Here is a 22,079-nt window from a genome sequence, read left to right as displayed (position 1 = left end):
GCCCACCGTCCATGTTTGAGCTGCCACTTCCGCGCTTGGAGCTCCAAATGGCGGCGGCACTCCAAACACGGAAGCACCAGCTCCAAACGTGGCAGCGGAATGGGCAGAAGGGAAAGCAACAGCGGCGGGTGCCAAAGGTGTCTGCAGCAAAGGTGTTTGGTGGGAGTAGGGAGCTCTCCACGCTTCGCCATGATCGCCTGCTAGGAGCGGCTGGTGGCGAGGAATTCCTGCCCGCCGGCGCTCCTAATGGCAAGTCTCCCGCCTTCCCCCTTATTTTGCATATTTTAAGATAGGCCTAAATTTGCGGGAGGGGCTTAATTTGATTTTATGCCCAAAAACATGCTGGGCCTTCCTATTGGTGGAGGCCGTATTGTTGGAGAGAAACACGGTAAATATAGGGGAAAGAGGTAAAGGCGTCATACTCCAATTAGTGTACAGGAGAAACCAAGATGGTTTTCTTAGAGAGATCTTTGCTGGAATACACTCACCAGTATTTTTCACACATTTTTGTAGGTTGCATTTCTGAGAATCCAGAGGCTTGGTCTCTTGCTGGCACCAGTTGTCCTCCTTGGTTGCGTGGTCATCCACGCTGATACATTGCACGGATCTTTTCCGAGTACCCCCTCCACATGAAGCTGAGCACTGGAAGACATTTTGAATGACAAAGCACACATTCCAAGCACAAAGTCTGCATTGGTTGGGAATCAGCACCATGGCCTCTGTTCTCACAATGCCGTGGGGTTTTGGGAAAGCTTTGCAAGCTAGCTATTGGCTCAGTTGACACTTTCCTTTGGAAAACCCTACAGCTCTGGACCAGGAAGTTATTAGCAGGAACTCCTATATCATTTCCGCTCCTGTGACTTCTTCCCCTCCCCTCCTGAAACCAAGATGCTCTTGGTGTTGCCACTATCCTATCAGATTAGCTGAAAGGAAAGACTAGGGGAGGGCCCCAGGACACTAGCTAGAATGTCAGGCTTTCAACTGCATTGCCCTGCTTGAAGGCATCACTCTCCTCCTCCTGCCTGACCCTCTTTAGCCCCTGAGACCAACAAGAGGACCCACAACAACCTGCTGCAGAGGTAGCAATAGCAGTAGCACTCAGGCTTATATACCACTTCACAGTGCTTTAAAGCTCTCTCTAAGCGGTTTACAGAGTCAGCCTATGGCCCTCCAGCAATCTGGGCCCTCATTTTGCTTACCTCAGAAGGAGGTTAGGCTGAGTCAACCTTGAGCCTGGTGAGATTTGAACTGCCAAGTTGCTGGCAGCCGGCAGGCAGTAGCCTGCAGTACTGCATTCTAACCACTGTGCCACTACAGGTAAGAGGGCAAAAGTAGTGGTTGGAAGGAATTGCACATACAGGTAGTCCTTGACCTACAACAATTCATTCACTGGCTGTTCGAAGTTACAACAGCACTGAAAAAAGTGACCTACTCTACTCTACTCTACTCTACTCTACTCTACTCTATTTTAATGTTTTGTCTCACGAACATGGCCACTGCAGTCTCTAAAGCGGGGTTGATGCATAATGTGATAGATAGGCCAATCCACCTAATTCAACCAACGATGCTGAACAAATTTTAAACACAAGGCATGGATACTGTATTTTTGGTAATGGTCAGATAAGAGAAGCTTGAACCCAGTCCAAGAATGTAACTTGAGAAAATGTCTCAGACAAGCCCCTCCTTATGAAAATAATACCATGGACGGGGAAGCACATTAAAATTTGCAAGATTCTGTTACTACAGCTGTTACAATAAAAATAGTCCTGTATAGTATTGTTTCTTAATCTAGTTTACCTTGTTGGGCTGACAATGGGGAAGGCTGCTCTAAGTTCTGTTCAGTTTGAGAATGTTGTGGCTCCACCAGGATGACATGCAGGTGATTAATTAGTTAATTAATCGGAGAGTGATGCATTGTACCTCATTCCAGGACTCTGTGTGCCATACGAAGCATGGATCCATGTTACAGCTCATGTTCAGTACTGGCTGGCTTTGTACGACCTGGCAGTGGAATGGCCTCAGGAGTCTCTTTTCTCGTACATCAATGCAATGCACATCGCGGGACTTGAAACCCCCTCCACAGCTGGAGGAGCACTGTGTAGGGAACAGAAGCAAGAAGGTAACCTCTGTAGCTTTAAAGATCCCTGAGAGGCATTTATTTTTAAAAGCACTGGGCAACTGGTGGGATCAGTGGTGGGATTCAAAAAACTTTACTACTGGTTTTGTGGGCATGTTTACTACTTGGTGGGCATGGCATGGCAGGGGAAGGTTACTGCGAAATCCCCATTCCCTCCCCACCCCACTAACCTGCTTTCCAGCTCCGTTCTCTTGTGCAGGACAACAAAAGAAGACCCAGCCGATCAGCTGGGATTCGGGAGGCAGAGAATAGAGGGAGTGGGGCCAGTCAGAGGTGGTATTTGCCGGTTCTCCGAACTACTCAAAATTTCCGCTACCCATTCTCCAGAACTGGTCAGAACCTGCTGAATACCACCTCTGGGTGTGATGCCACACAAAAATAGGGGGTCCATAGGATTTCTCTTGCTGTCCAGATCCAGACAGAGAGGAACCATTTTTGAACTCCTTTAAAAGGGATGTTTGTCAGAATATTCATGAACTGGCAGAGACATGGTAACAAGGTCAATCAATGAAGAGGCATGGAAACTAGGTCAGCCAATAAGGGCTGTTTTGGAAATAGAAACTAAAGGAAGGAGTCGGGGCATGGCTCAGCTCTAAAACTAAAACTAGTCTGGACTTGTCTGTCTGCTGAACTGAAACTAAGAACTTACTTACAATCTCTCTTCTCTACCAAGTTGGAAGAATCTGTTGTTGGTATTGTAAATTTACTTCATGTGTTATTATGTACATAAAGAAGTTAATGAATCCTACTGAATCAGTTATCTCTGTGTGCTTTCTGGATTTGATTTTCTGCAACAAACTCTAAAAACGTTTGAGTAGCTTTAAAGGGAAAGAAATGACTAGAACATCTGCACGAGGCTCAAGATGCTGATTTGGAGAGATATACTTTGAGGCTTTAAAAACAAGCCAAAAAAAGATGTCCCTCTATCCAGCGGAGAGTGCTAAAGAGCCGGAGCAGCAAATTTCCAAAAAAATTGCCTCTTGCAACAACTGTGGGCAAATTTCCTGAACTGGGCATGGATTTTCATTAAAAAAAAAACAGCGTTCCCTCAAATAACCTTTAAGTCATGTAGAGCTTTAAAGATAATGACTTCTTTGTATTTTGCAGATAAATGAATTGGCAGTGCTTGAAGCACAGACAAAATGTGGTCAGCTTATGTTCTACCAGCTGACATTTCCCCCCCAGAAGAGTGTGTTACCATAGTCGACCCTGGAGATTATTACAAAGCATAATTTTAAAATATTTATTTTCCAGGAAGACATACAGTTGTCATATCAATCAAAGTTGATGAAATGCCATTCTGGCATTAGCCATAATCTTGGAAGGAGAGAAAAACAGAGATTCAAGTCCAAAAACATGGCCCAAATGGAATATCTGCTCCTTCTGGGAAAATATTATCCCAGATTCAGAACAGGCAGACATACCTCCTTTATGTTCCTAATAATAAGCTCCTATATCTTGTCTACAATTTCAAGTTGTTATTTTTTATCCAGCCCATTACTGACTGCAGACAGTTGTGAGGCATTGCCAAAGACTTAACCTGGCCACCATGTTATCTTACCACAATATCTTGCTCGGAGCAAGGACCCTTTAGAGCAGGTGTGTCCAACCTTGGCAACTTTTTGTGAACTTCAACCCCCAGAATTCCCCAGCCATCATAACTGGCTGTAGAATTCTGGGAGTGGAAGTCCACAAGTCTTAAAATTGCCAAGGTTGGATACACCTGCTTCAAAGCAAAGTATTTGGGGACTTCCGGTTTGAAGGGCTTCGGCGACAGACAGAAATCCGCGATCGTGCGCGGTTTCTGCCTGGGCTCGCCGCTGGAGTGCCCCGAGCCGGCTGGTTTCGGGGCTAAGCCACCCCATAGAGGTGTTGAAGAGGGGGGAGACCGCCAGCAGGGTTGAGGAGAGCCGCATCTCTCCTCCTCAGCTGGCCATTACTCCCTTTCCCCAAGGCGGTTGCAGTGGTGGTCAGAAATGGCCACCACAAAGGAGAACTCGAACAGAAAAGAATGTGCAGGAGGAAGATAAGAGGTAAGATAAAGTTTTGGCTGACCGGGTTATACTGTAAAAGCAACAACTAAGGTACCCTGGAATTTAAACTTACAAAAAATAACATCGCTCCCAAAGAAGAGTCAGAAGCAGCAAAGGAAAGTGAAAAGGGAAAGGCTTGGCTTTTTTTTTTCTTCTCTCTCCTTCCCTATACTGACAACTAAGAGACTTAAATAAGAAATTGGAAAAATCTGCTTTGACATCAATAGGCAATTAAGCTGAAAATAAAACAAAATGCCGAAGGGATAATAAAGATTTCTGGACATTAAAAAATTTCTTTTTCATAAGCAGGAAGGGGGAGAAAAAGAATAAGGGCAGGATCTGGAAGAGGGAGGAGACTGCCTGGACTTCAAAAGAATCTACAGTAAAACTTCAACAAGACTTCTAAAAGAACCCCAGGAACAGAAAGTGAAAAAAAAGAGCAAAAAAGAAACAGCTTGCATGTATTTGGATTATTTGGTGATCTTTGGACTCTTGGTTATTATATTTGAATGACTAAAATCAATTGGGTGGTTGTTTTAAAATTTATACAATGGCACCACTTCTGGATGAATTGAAAATGGAACTTAAAAAGTACAAAGAAGATGCACAAGAAGGGAAGAGTTCTTTTGGCTTCGTTTTTCAATTCTTAGAAATAGAGATTTGGAACTATGAGAAACAACAAGAAACGATTGCAAAACAAGAAGACTGGGACAAAGAAGAAGCCATCTTTAATGAACAAGTAACTCTATGTGGGGAAGAAAAAGGAAAGGGGGGGAAGAGAATGGAGAATTTAAGACTTAAAAAAACAACCAAAGAAAAGAAAAATAATTCGAAAAATAAGTATAATACTGGAAAGCAACAGAAAAGGGGAATACAGAAGAGAGAAATAGAGGTAGAGAGACAAGGGGGTAAAAAGGGGAGAGAGAAGAAGAGAGGGAAGAAGGAAAGGAAAAGAAGTTACAAAGGACCGGAGCAAGATATAAAGAAACAGGACCTATTTAGAGATAATGGGTGAAAAACTAACTGAAAAAGGGATTCTGTAAAGGTACATAAGATTGTATTGTTATATCAGTAATAGAAATAACTTTAGAAAATTGGAAACAATGTATGATTAAAATGAAGGATAAAATAGTTAGTGTAACTTAGTGAAATGTTTGTGAATAAAATAAGTGAAATAAAATAAATGAGAAAATTGAATTAGGAAGGAACGGGAACATTTTAATTAATTAATGTTTTATAAAATATAAGTGAAGGGGGGGGAATTAACTATGGAAAGCTTATAATTGTTCCCATAGAAGTATGATATTAAGTATGATATTATTGTTAGATGTTAAGACTTTAATGAATATTAATGATAGAATTGAATTGGAATGGAATGTTGTTTTAATTATATACATTTTAATTATATACATATATATATATATATAAGAATACAGTGTGTATTTTAAGAATGTACCAAGCAGAATCCGAATGGAAGTTATGTATTATATTGAATGTTACAACTTTAGGGAAAAGATATAAAGGCGTCATACTCCAATCAGTAACTACAGGAGAAATTTTGTTTAATGAGAAAAGATAATAGGTAATTGAAACAGGACAGACAAAAATATAAATACAACGATTTGAATTGAGATGAGATAATTAAAATAAAATTGAGAAAATTAAAAGAGGAGAGAAGCTATGCAGAAAATGTAAAATAGTAATAAGATATGGAATAGAATATAAAAATGAGCATGAACCTGAATTTGTGTCTGTACGAAGAAATGTAACCCGGGATTATGCTACTTTCAAAAAAGATGTTTTATTTGTATTTTTTTTTCTCTTTGTGAAAACTCAAATAAAATTTACAAAAAAAAAAAAAAAAGCAAAGTATTTGGACTGGCAAGAGATCTGTCGCCGTGATGCCTCAGGGCATCAAAACTTCACATGGACCAAGGCACCAAAGCAGGTGCTACAACACTATAATAACAACCTAAATAAAAGGGCAAAAAAAATCTGCCAGCTTTCTAAATTTGAAGGAAGGATTTCAGTCCGCCTATTGGCCAACAGAGCATGATTGGATAGACCCCAATTAGGGCCACCAAATCTGGGTTACAAAAATCTAGGCAACCGATTGATGGCAGCAAAAGGAAACAGAACCTTAGCTCTTTGGAATCATCTCATGACCAACTGGATTTTTGCAGCTCAGGTCTGAAATAATGGGAAGCAAGACAGCTGGCTTATGGATGTTTTCCAAGAAGCTAGATTTCTGAAGGAGAGGCAACTGATGAAAAAACCCTGGCAATTTAAAACTTGAGCCCCTTAGCTCAATAGTGCCATTCAAGACTGCACTGTATTCTGTCAGGGAGGAAAGGGTGAGAAGTATGTGGTTGCAATTGGAGTTGTTTAAAACAAGGTATACCAGATTCTTCTGAATGAGAAGCAAATACAGTTGAAGTCTTGAAGAACAGAAACTCCACCCTCCTATCTATAACTGCTTCAAGTTGAACATTGTGATTTCTGTGGAAATTCTAAAAAGAGTTATGTTCACAAATGTCATTATTCCCAGGGTCTACTTTTGATAAGAGCCTGGAACAACAATATGTGGGGAACAATTGAAATGTAACTAATGAAATGTTTAATTTTGAAGTATCTCAGTTGGTAAGAAAAATAATAACAGCCAAGATGAATAGGGGATGCTCTTTGGAAAAAAGATCTGTCTCAAAATTAGCTTTGAAAATGTATAACTGTTCTGATTTTCAATGTTTTCAATTTAAATGGTCATTAAATTTAAATTTTAAATCTTACCAGTGGCAGTTACCTGGTTTAGAGAAACTAGGAAACTTTAGGGTAAGAGAAATTATACATTTCAGGGATACATTGAGAATAAAATGCATTCCTCCCATTACTTAGTTATGGAAAAGAGTAAAAGGTTTTACTGAAAGTCAGAAAACAAACTCTTTTGGCTTCCCAAAAGCAGAAGTTCACAATAAATAATAGGTGAAAATCATACTGGGACAGATTTTATTACCTTGCTCCAATTTCCTATTCTCCACTGAGCACATGGCCGAAGGTAGCATCTTCTGGCTGGATCGGGTTTTTTGATATGCTGGCAGTCAGACTCATTCTTGGTGTTGCATTCTACTGGTCTCCAAAAGGCCCCAATACCACATGTGGTAGAACACTGGAAAAATTGGAGAGAAATAATGCTGCCATTTCTTAAGGGTGCAGGAGAAGGAAATGAGACAAGGCTTTCTAATGTTGTTTTTTTTACAGTAATCTCTTGACATTAAAAATCAATAGCACAGTTTGCCTCCTGGTATTATGTGTGCTCCATCATTGGAGGTCTTCAAGAAAAGATTTTCTAGTCTATCCCTCTGCTTAATCAAGAAGGCCTATACTATTTCAGACAAATGGCTGTCCAGTCTCTTCTTAAAAACTTCCAGTGATGGAGCACTGCAACTTCTGGAGTCAACTCATTCCACTGATTAACTGTTCTAACGGTCAGGAAATTTCTCCTTGGTTCTAGATTGGTTCTCTCCTTGATTAGTTTCTATTCATTGTTCTGCCTTCAGGTGCTTTGGAGAATAGGTTGTACCTATAGGTTGAATCTTCTTAATTAAATAAGTAAGGGATCACTACCCAACCTTAGTCCCAAAGCTGCTTTTTCAAGAGGCAACTGGACTTTCTGGTTTTTCTTTGAAGACGTTTCACTTCTCATCCAAGAAGCTTCTTCAGGTCTAAAGAAGCTTCTTGGATGAGAAGCAAAACATCTTCAAAGAAAAACCAGAAAGTCCAGTTGCCTCTTGAAAAAGCACCTTTGGGACAACCATGACCTGGATGACTGAGAATGTCCATATACAACCTCGGTGTACTCTTTTTCAGGTCTGAAACACCTGTGATTCTTACGCACTATCCACAAATTGTGGATGTCTACAAATACCAAAGCCTTTGCATAATCAAAAAAAGCAAAAAATGGACATTTGTTTTCTTTGCTTTTTCCAAAGCTTTCTCGGAGGAAATCAGTTTATACGTCTGGCAATTCTCATTCCAAGTACTGTTGAGGTAAATTAAGAAGTAGTTATTGAGTGACAGGTGCTGTAAAAGGACAATCTTCATTTGAATTAATACAAAATGAACACGTTCCATCTTGCCAAATGTATTATAAGACTGTCTACCTCCAAGCAATTTTCTCATTTGAAATAAAGTTGAAGCATCCCAGCTGAAGTCTATGTTGAAGTCTGAGGCAGTTAGTCTCAAAGAATCAAATGTGGTACTTTTGGTACTTTGCCTTAACAAATACGGTCAGGAGGTTGCTTCTGTTCTGATACTTCACTCGGTATCAAGGATACAGCTGCAGAGGTGGCCAACAGTATTAAGTATCTAGGAGTGCAGTCCAGATAACTAACAACCAGAACTGGTCTCTCCACACATCATCCTTAGTGAAGCGTGCAAACCAGCATCTGTATTTCCTGTGTTGGATGAGGAGAGCCCATCTTTCTCCTTGTGTCCTGGCCACTTTTTATAAAGGAATGATTGAGAGTGTTTTAACAAACTGCCTTACTGTTTGATTTGATGGTAGAAATGCCTCAGATAGAAAGTCCCTACAGAGAGCGGTAAGGGCAGCTGAGAAGTTTATAGGAAGCTCACTTCCCGTTATTCAGGATACTGCTTATAAGCACTATGTGCTTAAAGCTCTAAGCATTGTTAGAGACCCTACACACTCACTTCACGGTCTGTTTCTATTGCTCCCCTCTGGGAGGAGGTTTCAAAGTATTTCTAGCAGGACTACCAAATTCTGTAACAGCTTTGTTCCCTATGCTATCCCTCTGGTAAGCTCACAAGATTCGTTTTTCTCGCCATGTACATGTATACATCCAAACTAGACTGTGCTGTTTCTCTGTGTCATATATGTGGGTATATGGGTATATGCATATGCATAATTATCTATCTATCTATCTATCTATCTATCTATCTATCTATCTATCTATCTATCTATCTATCTATTTATCATGTTCATGTAGTGTATATTGGAGGTGGAGACCCTTTGAGAGCTGTATGCAATGGAATTTCATTTTAATATATGCCTATTAGTGTATGTTGAAAGTGACAATAAAGTTATTCTAAATCTAAGTCTAAGTTCTGAGTCTGTTTTTCTAAAGCCTCAAAGAGATAAGCAACAGCTGTGCAACATTATTCAATTGCCCTGAAATTGTCCATGCTGCTTTATTAATTAATTAGACACATTTGCAGTGAAGTGCAAAATAGGAAATAATCCATCTTTGTGACAGCATCCCGGAAATTCCCAGCGTTATAATTTGTTACTTAATAAGTAGTTTCCAGCATTTAAATGCAAAACATTGCACACAGATTTGCTCTGTGAGCGAGATGGGTGGTCTCTAAACTTGATAAATAAATAAACCTTTGATAATCAAAAAAGCAAAAATGGACATTTGTTTGCTTTGCTTTTTCCATATTGCATCGACAGTTGTAAACAACATAAGATGAGGGGAATACTTACCTCCGTCCAGTTTCCCACCAACCAATAGGCATTAGTATGCAGGTTTCTGGAATTTTCTGAATCAGACTCATTTAGTAACTTTGTTTTGAAAACATTCTCACTATTCTTTGGCATAGTGGGGTCTCGCACAAATGGACTTTCTGTCGCCCAAGGGGATGTTTCACTGAAAGGGGACTTTGATGGGGTTGTATTTGCAGATTTTTCTTCTAATGTATTCTCTAGTGATGGTTGTTCTGTAATGGGATCTGATGTCACAGGCGGATTTATTTGTACATGAAGGCCTTTGAGAGCTGTTGTTGTCGATGAAATCTCAATTCCTCTTGTGGGAGTAACAGAAAATTGGTTGGGATTATCAGGCTGATGATCGGTAGATGAGGTTCTTGAGATCTTGCTTGTAGTGAAGGTAAGGAACCTCTCTGTTGGTCTTTTAGTCTGGATGTAGTCTTTTATTTCTTGCTCAGTACTCTCTGTTGGTCTTTCAGTCTGGATGTAGTCTTTTATTTCTTGCTCAGTACTGTTTGTGTTATTTGCTTCCATTAAATAATTAGTCTTTGGATTGTACATGGGGTCAATGGTAAAGGAATCCTTGTTTATGTTTATGGAGCTATCTTCTGAAGATATGTTCCAAGCGGTTATGAGAGGTCCATGAGTGATGTTTTGCAATGCCATGTTGGCACTAGTTACATAGGAGTAGTCACTGGGTATGCTTGAGTCAATGGAATTGTTTTCTAACTTGTTTACTTCCAAGTCTTCATTTGAAGAAGAATTTACAAGGCTGATGGAAGTGGGTATCAAAGTAATGTTTCTGAGCCTGGGCATTATTGTTGAATGGATTCTTGGCAATGGTTCTGGGGTGGCCAATTGTTTTGAAGGGCCTCTTCTGGGAATAGCCCCTATTCTTCTAATAATCTTTCCATTATGGAACTTGAAATGAGTCATCAGCAATCTTTGAGTGGATAGGCATTGCTGTAAACCACACAGAGCTTTAGAATGGGGTTTCTTTGAAACATCACATGGTTCTCCATTGTTTTTGGTACAAGTGACATAACGAGTGCGTACTCCTCCACCACAGGTAACTGTACACTGCAAAATAAACCACATTTAGATGTCTTATCCCCTCCATCTCCAGTGAGCCAAATAAAATACCTAACTTGCTTTTTAAATGCAATGTGTGAACCTAGCTCTGGATTAGATTAGATTAACAGAGTTGGAAGGGACCTTGTAGGCCATCTAGTCCAGTTCCCATCCAAGCAGGAGACCCTACACCATTTCCGACAAATGGCAGTCCAATCTCTTCCTGAAAGCCTCCAGTGATGAAGCTCCCACAACTTCTGAAGGCAAGCTGTTCCATTGCTTGATTGCTCTATCAGAAAAATTCTCCTTTTTCTAGATTGAATCTCTCCTTGTTCAGTTTTCATCCATTATTCTTTGTCTAGCCTTTGGGTGCTTTGGAAAATAGCTTGACCTCTTCCTCTCTATGGCAGCCCCTCAAATATTGGAACACTGCTATCATGTCTCCCCTGGTCCTTCTCTTCACTAGACTAGCCATGCTCAGTTCTTGTAACTGTTCTTCATGTTTTACCCTCCAGTCCCCTAATGATTCTCTGCACTTTTTCTGGAGTCTCAACATCTTTTTTATAGTGTGGTGACCAAAACTGGATGCAGTACTCTAGGTGTGGTCTTACTAAGGCTTTATAGAGTGTTGTTAGTACCAACATGTTAGTACCTAATGGTATTAGTACCTAAGCTACCTAAATAGCTAAAGAAGCCATTTGAACCTTCCTGAAATCCCTAATTTAATTGACACCTGGCTTTGCCCAGGATACTTTGAAATATGCTTAACTTTGACATGCTGAGAAGAAAGTATGGTACATATAGTAAAATCCTTCTGATATGTCAGCATCTATTGAGTTTGGAAGTCTATTAGGCATTGCTGCACATGATACACCGATGATCAGCCAAGTTACACTCCATGTTAAGCAGATATTAAATGATGGAGCCACATCTGGAAGTGCTTCCCAAGGAGTATGCTCTACTGATGCACAAGATAATTAGATGTAATGTTTCATCAATGCTATTAGCTGAAAATAACATTTAATTCACTTGTTCCAGATCTCAGGTTTTCATTTGCTCAGAAATCAGAAAAGACTTGATGAATTGTATAAAATCAATCAGCAGAAGAATATTGATGAAATCATATCCAATCTTACGTTTCATTTAATTTATTATACAAGGGAAGAGAAAGCATCTTGAAGCTGTGTGAGTTAAAAGGTATTCTTCTGTCCCCTATTAATTATAACTAAATTGGAAGAGGATTTTTTAATAACAGGAGGCAGCAAACCTTTAAGCATTTTTTAATTAAAGAACTGCAAATTCTTTTTAGAAATTAATTTTTAAAGCAGGAGGAATATTTGTTTTTATTGGGCAGAGACAAGCCAATTCAATGCATAGTCATTGCTAAGTCTGCTTTATTCTTATAATCTAGATTATTATTTTTTTGTTTTTTTTAATCTGCATGAAACTCTACACTTAAAAGAAATTATTCATCCTCCTAATAAAATGAGCATTTTTGAATATAATTTTCTCATATTTGGCTATAAATGCACTTGATTATATCTTTATTCAAAAGACATTAGAAATACATATACCAAAGACACAATCTGCCAGTCTCCCCTCTTTTTCTGCTTTTATCCTTAATTAATGGGATTTCCAATTCTTAGGGTTTTTTTTATTAGCATAGGCAATCCCCCAGTTTAAGAATATTCAATTTACAGATAATTCATACATAACGAATGAGCTGCCTATTACTAAAAATGGTAGATAGCATTGTCCTTCCTTGAGTTGATGAACCACTGAAGCTCTACAATATTTTTATGAACCACTGAAGTCACGAATTCTTAATATACAACCTGTTTTCAGCAGTTTATGAAAACATTGTACAGCTTCAATGGTTCAGCAGTTTGAGGAAGAGAAAACACTACACCCCATTTTTAATAATAGACAGTCCGTTAATATGTACTCTATGAGTTTCAACTTACATATAAAATTAAGTTAAAGACAGAGTTTAGGGAACTGAATTTGTTCTTAACCAGAGGTGGTATTCAGCAGATTCTGACCAGTTCTTGAGAACAAGTAGCGGAAATTTTGAGTAGTTCAGAGAACCGGCAAAGACCGTCTCTGACTGGAGATTTTACAGTATCCTTCTGCTGCCACGCCCACAGAACCAGTAGTAAAAAAATTGAATCTCGCCACTGTTCTTTACCCAGGGACTGCCTGCAATTTTTTTTAACTACCCCTCACTTCAAATGGAAATTGTAGGAAGAAATCACAAGTTAATTTTGGTATGAAATGATTGTGCTTTCAATTCTGGAACTTAAAATAAATTCTTGGACTAAGTATGTGGTTGAAGATTCATCTGTTACATAACTTTTAAGAGAATATATGTAGCTCAGGGTTGCATATTGTTCAATGCATCAGTGTGCTGATGATGTTACCTAGTTGGATGATCAAAAGTCTGCAAATAACCAAGCTCAGAGAGCACTAAGGACTCCATAACTTGTAAGTTATACCCTAGCCTGTGAACCACTACTTTGTGTTTGGCTCTGACAGGAGATTTCTGGAACAAAAAAACAGAACCAAAACCAAAACTTTCCAGAAGCTGGTTGTTTGCCCACACCTGTTTCAGAGCTGCCTTTTTCAATCTGATATGCTCCATATATTTTGGACAACCAACATCCTAGGAGATGAAATAACAATGTTGCCTGAAAGATTCTGGAAAATGAAATCCAACACACCGAGCACACTGAGGATGGTTGCTTTATAGCAGGGGAGTTTTGAAATATATAATTGAATATCTGTGACAAAATGGCCTCCTTCCTCATAATTCATAAGATGCAAAGGCTGAGGATCTCTCAATTTGCCCATGACTTCACTGGACATGGAAATAACAAATACACCAAGTACCACCAGAAATACGTCACAGCTTTTTCTTGTTTGATAGAAATAACAAAGTCAGGAGCACCACACTAATCAGTCCTCTCTCCTCTGAAACATTAGCCCCTAGCTATTCTTAGTTTAGATGTTGTTTAGATCAAGAGTCCCCAACCTTTCCGGATTTGCAGACCTGGCTGGAGGGGGTGAGGGGGAGAGGAGATGGTTTCATGCAAATGGAACGTGCACGCATGTGCTTGCCCACTGCTTGTGCAAGTGAGGAGGCACATGTGTGTGCAATCACCCATTACTTCCTCAGCCTGGTTCTGAAGGGATCAAGGCCCACTAGTGGACTGAGGGTTGCTTTAGATACATGACTTCAAATCTTAGAATTCTCATCTGTGTCCATCCATGTTGGGGAAGTCTGAATTAGCACATGACAGATGGAGAAAGAAGAATTAAAGGACTAATTGTTTTATTAGGCCAACCTTTTAAAATCAAGAATGACCAAATTTAAACGACAGGACTGGAGGCACATTTAGTATTTGTGGGAGGACATCATAGACATGGCTGGAATTTCCTTCTTTCAAAATTCTTATTAGAGAGTTGAGATTTAATTCTGTTTTTGTTTAATTGTGTTAAGTATAGGTTGCACATCCTTATACTTTCAAGATGAAGAAGCAATCAGGTGATCATCCTGATTGCTAAAATATTATTTATTACTTGCTTAATTTATCTTAAAGGCCATGGGAATTCAGATATACTGGTTTTAGAATCAGCAGTTCCAGTGTTTTCAAGTAGCTGGCAGGATTCAAAGCCCAATTTTTCCTAAACTAGGACAGAATGCAAAATAACCTATAGCTCTTCTCACAGACCTAGAGAAAAGAATGGTCTAAATATACGTCTCTTGCTTATTCCAAGCCAAAGATGAAAGCTAATGCCAACTCTAAGCTGCCTCAAATTCTTATGAGCCAAGCTGATTTCCAAATTTACCTCAGTCCAATTGCTTACAGTCCAGTCGGATGGACACAAGATGTCCCTATTACACGAAAGGCGTGTCTTTGGTTTGAGCAGATGTTGGCATTCCTCCACTGGCAGAGCCTGCTCATCCAATCCCAGTGTCTGGATACAAAGGACAGTGCGCTTCTTTTCCCCTGTGGGCCCACAGGTGGTGGAACACTTCTGCCATTCCCCTGCCCACCATCTGCAGAGAAAGCCAAAAGAGAACAAAGAACGTGAAGTGAAATTTGAAAGTCAAAATCTGAGCATTATTATGGAAGCAGAACAAAGGGATGGCTGAAATACTCATAATCTGAGCCCAGATTTTTCCATTTTAAGTAGTTGGTTTTCAACACATTTTACTTCCTTAAACTGGACTATGGGAAATTAGATGAAGGATAAATTCATGCCAGCTCAGCAAAATCATTTCCTTAATAGCAATCTTTAATTTGCTAGGAGAAATGCTATCTGATCTCCCAATTACTACCACTGGAATGGCTTCCTACTAGTATTTTATGTATTATTTTACATCAGCCCCGCTAGATAAGCCAGTCTAGAAAATCAGCTCCGCAGGAAGACTATACCATGTTTCTCATAAAATAAGGCCGGGCCTTATTTTTTTTTGAGCCCCGAAAAAATGGCTAGGCCATCTTTTCGGGGGTGACTAATTCCCCCTTTCATCCTTATCTAGGCGCCCGGCAGTCAGCCTCGCCACCAGCCGCTCCTAACGGGTGATCATAGCGAAGCAGAGAGCTCCCTACTCCCACCAAACACCTTTGCTGCAGACCCAAGACCTGCCGCTGTTGCTTTCCCTTCTGCCCCTTCCGCCGCCACGTTTGGAGCTGCCGCCGCCATTTGGAGCTGCCGCCGCCGTTTGGAGTGCCACTGCCACGTTTGGAGCTGCCGCTTCCGTGTTTGGAGCTGCTGCCGCCGTTTGGAGCTGCCGCCGCCGTTTGGAGTGCCGCCACCACGTTTGGAGCTGCCGCTTCGTGTTTGGAGCACTGCCACTGTTTGGAGCACCACCGCCATTTGGAGCGCCGCCGCCACTCCAAACACGGCGGCAGCTCAAACACAGAAGCAGCAGCTCAAGCGTGGTGGCGGTGCTCCAAATGGTGGCGGCAGCTCCAAACACGGAAGCGGCAGCTCCAAACGTAGCGGCGGCACTCCAAACGGCGGCAGCAGCTCCAAACACGGAAGTGGCAGCTCCAAATGTGGCGGCGGCACTCCAAATGGCGGCGGCAGCTCCAAATGGCGACGGCAGCTCCAAACACGGAAGCGGCAGCTCCAAATGTGGCGGCGGAATGGGCAGAAGGGAAAGCAACAGCGGAAGGTGCCAAAGGTCTTGGGTCTGCAGCAAAGGTGTTTGGTGGGAGTAGGGAGCTCTCTGTGCTTCACCATGATCACCCATTAGGAGCGGCTGTTGGCGAGGAATTGCTGCCTGCGGCGCGCTCCTAATGGCAAGTCCCCCCACCCTTCCCCCCATTTTGCATGTTTTAAACTAGGCCTATATTTGGGGGGAGGGGCTTGATTTGATTTTATGTCTAGAAAACATGCTGGGTCTTCCTATTGGTGGAGGCCGTATTGTTGGAGAAACACGGTAGTAACAGAATCTTTGGAGTCTAATCATGCATTACTTCCTTTCCTGCTTATATTAACATGAATGAGGGAGGTTTCTGTCTAAGATCTGTTTTTGCATTTTTCCTTCATTGTTGGGCTTAAGCAATGTTTTACTCCTGGTTGCTTTGGTAACAGGTCTCCCCTCTCTCCATCAATATCCTCCACAACCTTTGTACAATCTACATTCAAAAGTGTGCACACTGTGAGAAACAATTCCTCCCAAAGTTGCCATCGAACTGTAATTTTTATTATGGCAGAACAAAATCATTACATTTGGGGAGATAAAGCACATCAACTGTATTAGTATAAGATTGTGTTTTATAAAATTAGGAAGCCTGAGTATATGATAGTACATTGTATATAATTTCTACTTGCCAGGATGTGGAGAATAGTATTAGAGATCTGAGCTTGCATAGAATAATATGAGCGTGCTTGGGTTCAAACTGAACCTTGGTTAAACTTGTGCCATACCAGCCAAAGTATGGCACATACACAAACACACACACATGTACAGCTTAATCTGCCCTAGTCTAGCATGTATGCAATTTAATCTGTCCTAGGCCCAACAATGACTTTGTTCTGAAGCTGCTTATTTTTTCTGTAGTACAGTCAATAAAGGCAAAATGTGGCCCTAGATCCTAAAATAGTTGTATATTCTCCTTCCTGAGGACCAGCAATAATCAGTAAATTTTACTTAGATTCCAAGATAAGGGGAAGGAATACGGTGAGCAAATCCATCTAGTGTAGAGTGAGCAAATCCATAAATTATAGTCATGTGTTTTGTTCAATGCCTCAAGATGAAAGTCCATCCAATTTTGATATAATTAATGGGAGCTAAAACTATTATGGCATACTTTGCAAATTTTCACAGTGATTCTATATATTCTTGCAATTTGCTCTGAGAAAGCAAGACCTAGAAACAATGAGATTTAGAAATGCAGACTGAAAATAATTTAAGCTTCATTTTCACAAGACAGTTTGCAATGGGACTTTGATGGTGATTCTGCACAGTTGATTAATTATAATACGCTAAACCGTTGACATTTTCTAAGAAGTTTGCTTAATCCAGTGCCAGATATAATGCTACATTTAAGCCTTTTTAATCCATACGTGTTTGGAAGCCAATCTTTTACCAATTATTTGCCTCTTGTATATTAGCTTCTGTGTGGGAAGACAGAGCTGCTCTAACCTCACTTTCAAAACCTTAAAATTTGGCTAATTCACCCAAAGCCAAAATTGTCATACCGTACAATTTATTGCTCCTGACTTCATAGATAAATTTCACAGGGGGTCCAGATCTAGGCTATAAAAATCAGGACAATTATTAGTTGGCAGCAATGATTTGGGGTTTTAAAATCTCTTTATGATCATATAGTGGTTACCAGGATGCTTGTGCCAGATCTAAATAAACCCTGATTTAAAATACAGCTCATAGGAGAAAGTTGCATTTCAAAAAACCTACAAACTAACATGTCATGTTTGATTCTATTTCTGCTGACAACGTTTTTCAGTGAACTTAGACAGGTGTCATACTGCATGGAACACAGCCCTGTTTTTAAAATGTCCTTATTCTTAAAGGTTGTGCAATTCAAATAAAGATAAGAATTGAAAACACAAAAAATGTGAGCAACTGTAAGGTGCAAGCAATCAGAGATCCTCATAAATAGCTAGAGTAAGCAACTTTATTGTACTCTGCCTAAGTTATAAGAATCTTCCCAGTCTGTTTGCCTTCCCCTGGGAACAACCAGGTCAGGCTTCATGGATCTTGGGGTTGCAGGGTGGGGAGAGAACCAGCTTATACCTTTTAGTTTAGTTTAATTTACTTTATTGTCATTGCACCTCGTGCAACAAAATCAAACACCATCTTCAGTGCATATCATGAACATGAAAATAAACACAAACACACATCCTTCACACTCCACACACTGAATTGAAAACCCTTGATATGGCATTAATATTGCACTATACAATAGAATTCAATAGTGTTACTGCCCTGGGATAGCCTATTTGTCCTTGTTTTTATTATTCTGTACCGTCTGCCAGATGGTAATAGTTCAAAAAAAAAAAGGGTGCCCAGGATGAGATGGATCTTTGAGGATGTTTCGAACTTTCTTAAGGCAGCAGGGGCTATAAAGCTCTTCCAAAGAGGGGAGAGGGCAACCAATGATCCTCTGGGCAATGACGCTAACCCTCTGGAGTGCTGTCCTATCTGCCACTGTGCAATTCCTAAACCATACAGAGGTGCAGTAAGTTAAGATACTCTCTATGGTGCAACGGTAGAAGGTCACCAGCAGTTTTTCATTCAGTTGTTGTTTTCTGAGAAGTCTCAGGTAATATAATCTCTGCTGGGCCCTTTTGACCAGCGCTGCTTTTAGGATTGCCAAGGCAAAGCCCATGCATGACCTACTCCCTCTTTCCAGCCTAGCTGGCAGTTTCCCAACAGCAGCTTCAAAGGTGGTTTTCCAAGAGGCAACTGGACTTTCTTGTTTTCCTTTGAAGACATTTCGCTTCTCATCCAAGAAGCTTCTTCAACTCTGACTGGATGGTGGGGAATGGAAGGATAACCATGACTTGGATGGTTGAGAATCTCCATAGACATTTTCCCAACAGCAACAGAATTGGCCCATTACTTGGGGGTTTAGTTGCTTGGGCTTCTGACACATTTCAGTATTGGTGTATTTGCGGCAAAGACTATATGAAGTGTTTTGGCACTGATATTTTTTATTTGGGATTTATTGTGTTTGTATTCCCATGGTTTAATTGTTTGTGTACTGTGCATCACCCAGAATTTTTGCATAGTAACAGAATTGGGACAGGGACAAAACAAAATGCCTTAAACCATGAAAACTGCTATTTGAACTGTACTGTACTTGAGAACAAATCGTACTGAACTCCTGTGTAAATATCTACATTGCATTAAAATAGAACTTGATGTACTAGTAATATTCCACTGTACCTCTCCTCCACCCCGCAGCAACTTAAGCAATACAGTTGGTGTCCTGTCCTGGTACATGGAGGTTGTGAGTGTTTGGATGGGGAACAACAGGCTTCTGGCAAGAGTGTCGCTGGGTTTTAGAGCCTCCTGAATCTGGGACTTTACCATTTTTGGTTCTGGATAGAGTGGCACTACCCCAAACAGACCCATTGTACAACCTGGGGGTTCTCTTGGATTCACAACTTTTGCTTGAGGAGCAGGTGGCAGTTGTGGTTGTGAGGCCTTTGTGCACCAGTTGGCCCATTGCTGGATCATGAGATTTTGGTCACAGTTACTCAGGCCCTGGTCACTCACAAATGGATGACTCTTCATGTGCTCTTCATAAGCCTGCACTTGAAGCTACAGTGGGGGCAAAATGCTGTAGCACAGGCGATTATGTGTGCCTCTAGCACAGGGGTGTCAAACTCGATTTCATTGAGGGCCACATCAGGGTTTTGTTTGACCTCGTGGGGGCTGGATGGGTGTGGCCAGGATGGGTGTGGCCAGCTCAACGTCACTTGTGTTGGGGTGCCTGTGGTAGCCTGTTGTGCTCTGCCAGCAAAAATAGAACTCAGGTATGCAGCCCTCCCGAATTCCGTTTTCTCTGGCAGGTTGCAGGAGGTCATTGCTGCTGAAATGGAGTTCAGGAGTGCAGCGCACAGCCCTCCCGAGCTCCGTGTTCTCTGACAGAGGCACCGCAGGCCGGTCCTTTGCTGTTTCCAAGGCAGCCCTGTGGGCCAGATCTGGCCTACAGGCCTTGAGTTTGACACCCCTGCTCTAGCAGGACATACATTACACCTCTGCTCTGTAAGCTGCATTGGTTTCCAGTTTGCTTCGGGATCCGATTCAAGATGCTGGCTTTGACCTACATGGCATGGGGACTGGTTATCTGAGAGGCCATCACTCCCCAGTTACATCAACCCATCACACCAGGTCCAATAGGAACGACATGCTGAGAGATCTGCTAAAAAATTCCACCTGACAGGACTTGGGAGCTGTAGTAGCATCTCCTTTTTGGAATATCATCTTCTCTGAGATGAGGTTAGCCTGAGCTCTTATGTCTTCCCCAAAAGTTCTCAAAACATGTTTTTTTCCCATCAGGCCCACAGATCCCTTGATAGCAGGGAGCCCACGCCATAACTACATCAGAGGTGGTATTCAGCAGGTTCTGACCAGTTCTGGAGAACCAGTAGTGGAAATTCTGAATAGTTCAGAGAACTGGCAAATACCACCTCTGACTGGCCCCGCCCCCATCTATTCACTACCTCCCGAGTCCCAGCTGATTGGTTGGGTCTTCTTTGGTTGCCCTGCATAGGAGAACGGAGCTGGAAAGCAGGTTAGTGGGGTGGGGAGGGAATGGGATTTTGCAGTAACCTTCTCCTGGAGTGGGACAGGAAAGGAGATTTTACAGTATCCTTCTCCTGCCATGCCAATTAAGCAACACCCAACAAGCAATGCTATGCCCACCAAGCCACGCCCCCAGAACCAGTAGTAAATTTTTTTGAATCCCACCACTGAACTACATCACATGCAACATTCTGATCTTGACCCTCCAACAATCTTGATTTTAATAATTCATTTGTTTTAATTGGTTTTATAATATGTGTAAATAATTGGCTCTACCGTAGACCACTCAGAATTACCTTCTGTGAGATGGCGGCTACATGAATTTGACTAAATAAAAAAATCGTATGTGTGTGTATGTGTGTGTGCATGTGTGTGATTCTAGAAGTCTATGCAGGGATGCCTCTGAAGTTTTTTGGTCAGTTTATCATAGAGGCCATACTATCGGTTAGTGCCCAAATAATTAGTACAGGATAATTATAGCTATTTTGCGGTTTGTGCTTTAAAGAATAAGCACATTATTTACAGGGACTATAATGGCATTCCAAATATGGCCACCCAGTGAGATGTGATCAACATGTTACAGTGGCAGAAAACCCAGTAAATTCTTGCAGCAGATGTTCAATGTTTACTCTGCAAAAGCAGCAGGAGCCATCATAAAAATATCTGCTAGTTAGTTTAATCATGATTAACATTCTTAGACAATGAAATCCCCTCTGAGCTTTGAAAGTTCGTAACAAAGAGAGTATACAACAATAAATTTCAGATTGCAATCCTTTCTACACAGAAATAATGAGAATTGTTTCTAAAGACGCATATGAAAATATATATATTAGGGAAATATGTGGTAAGTTATGTAAAGTATAGAAATATATATTACACCCATTTGCACTGCTCAGGTGACTGATGACACAAATAAACCTCCAGGTGGCCTCAACAACTATGTAAAAGGATGACCAACTGTCTGCAAGGAGTATAAATCCTTCCCTTTCGCTTCTTGGATAAGAAGTGAAACGTCTTCAAAGAAAAACTAAAAAGTTCAGTTGTCTCTTGAAAAAGCACCTTTGGGAAATGAATACACTAGAATCAACACGTAGACACTTCTACACCAGGACAAGCTCCCCTAATAAAAAATATGTCGCTGTAGCTGCCCCTAAAGGCAAACTCTTTGCTTTTAGGAATAAATATTTTTTCATTTCTCACAGCTGTCTGGATCTCATTTTTATTTAACCTTGCATAATCCCGGCTTGAGCTGGAACCCCAAATTATTCTTCTGACAGAAAAAATATTTGAGAGCATGTTCAAATCAAAGCGACCTTGATTATGTGTCTGAATGGTAAAAAAAATTGGCAACTCCAAATCTCAACCAACAAATGCTCTGTCCTACATATTGGTAAAAAATCAGTACACCAAATACAAACTAGGCAGATATGACCTCGTTGATGAGCCTCACTCTGTCAAGGACCTTGGAGTACTCATATCAAATGACCTAAGTGCCAGATCTCACTGTAACAGCATTGCCAAAAAGGCATTAAGAGTTGTAAA

At 40.8% G+C, this 22,079-nt stretch overlaps 1 protein-coding gene across 1 annotated transcript in view; it reads right to left on the bottom strand.

The window, feature by feature from the left end:
* ADAMTS12 (ADAM metallopeptidase with thrombospondin type 1 motif 12) overlaps positions 1-22,079 on the bottom strand; it is a 187,079-nt gene that overhangs the window by 6,840 nt on the left and 158,160 nt on the right. Inside the window, exons 18-22 of the mRNA XM_087958535.1 lie at positions 14,594-14,804; positions 9,671-10,753; positions 7,181-7,333; positions 1,921-2,094; positions 489-642 (exon numbers count right to left, since the gene is read on the bottom strand). Of these exons, the coding sequence (XP_087814661.1) occupies positions 489-642; positions 1,921-2,094; positions 7,181-7,333; positions 9,671-10,753; positions 14,594-14,804 (1,775 nt within the window). The remainder of the gene's footprint in view (positions 1-488; positions 643-1,920; positions 2,095-7,180; positions 7,334-9,670; positions 10,754-14,593; positions 14,805-22,079) is intronic.

Source organism: Notechis scutatus, chromosome 2 (assembly GCF_049901735.1).
Source record: "Notechis scutatus isolate UNSWTSFEM ecotype Mainland chromosome 2, rNotScu1.2, whole genome shotgun sequence".
NCBI lineage: Eukaryota > Metazoa > Chordata > Lepidosauria > Squamata > Elapidae > Notechis > Notechis scutatus.
The sequence above is the reverse complement of the archived record's forward strand: the minus strand, read 5'-3'. Positions and strand labels throughout refer to the sequence as shown.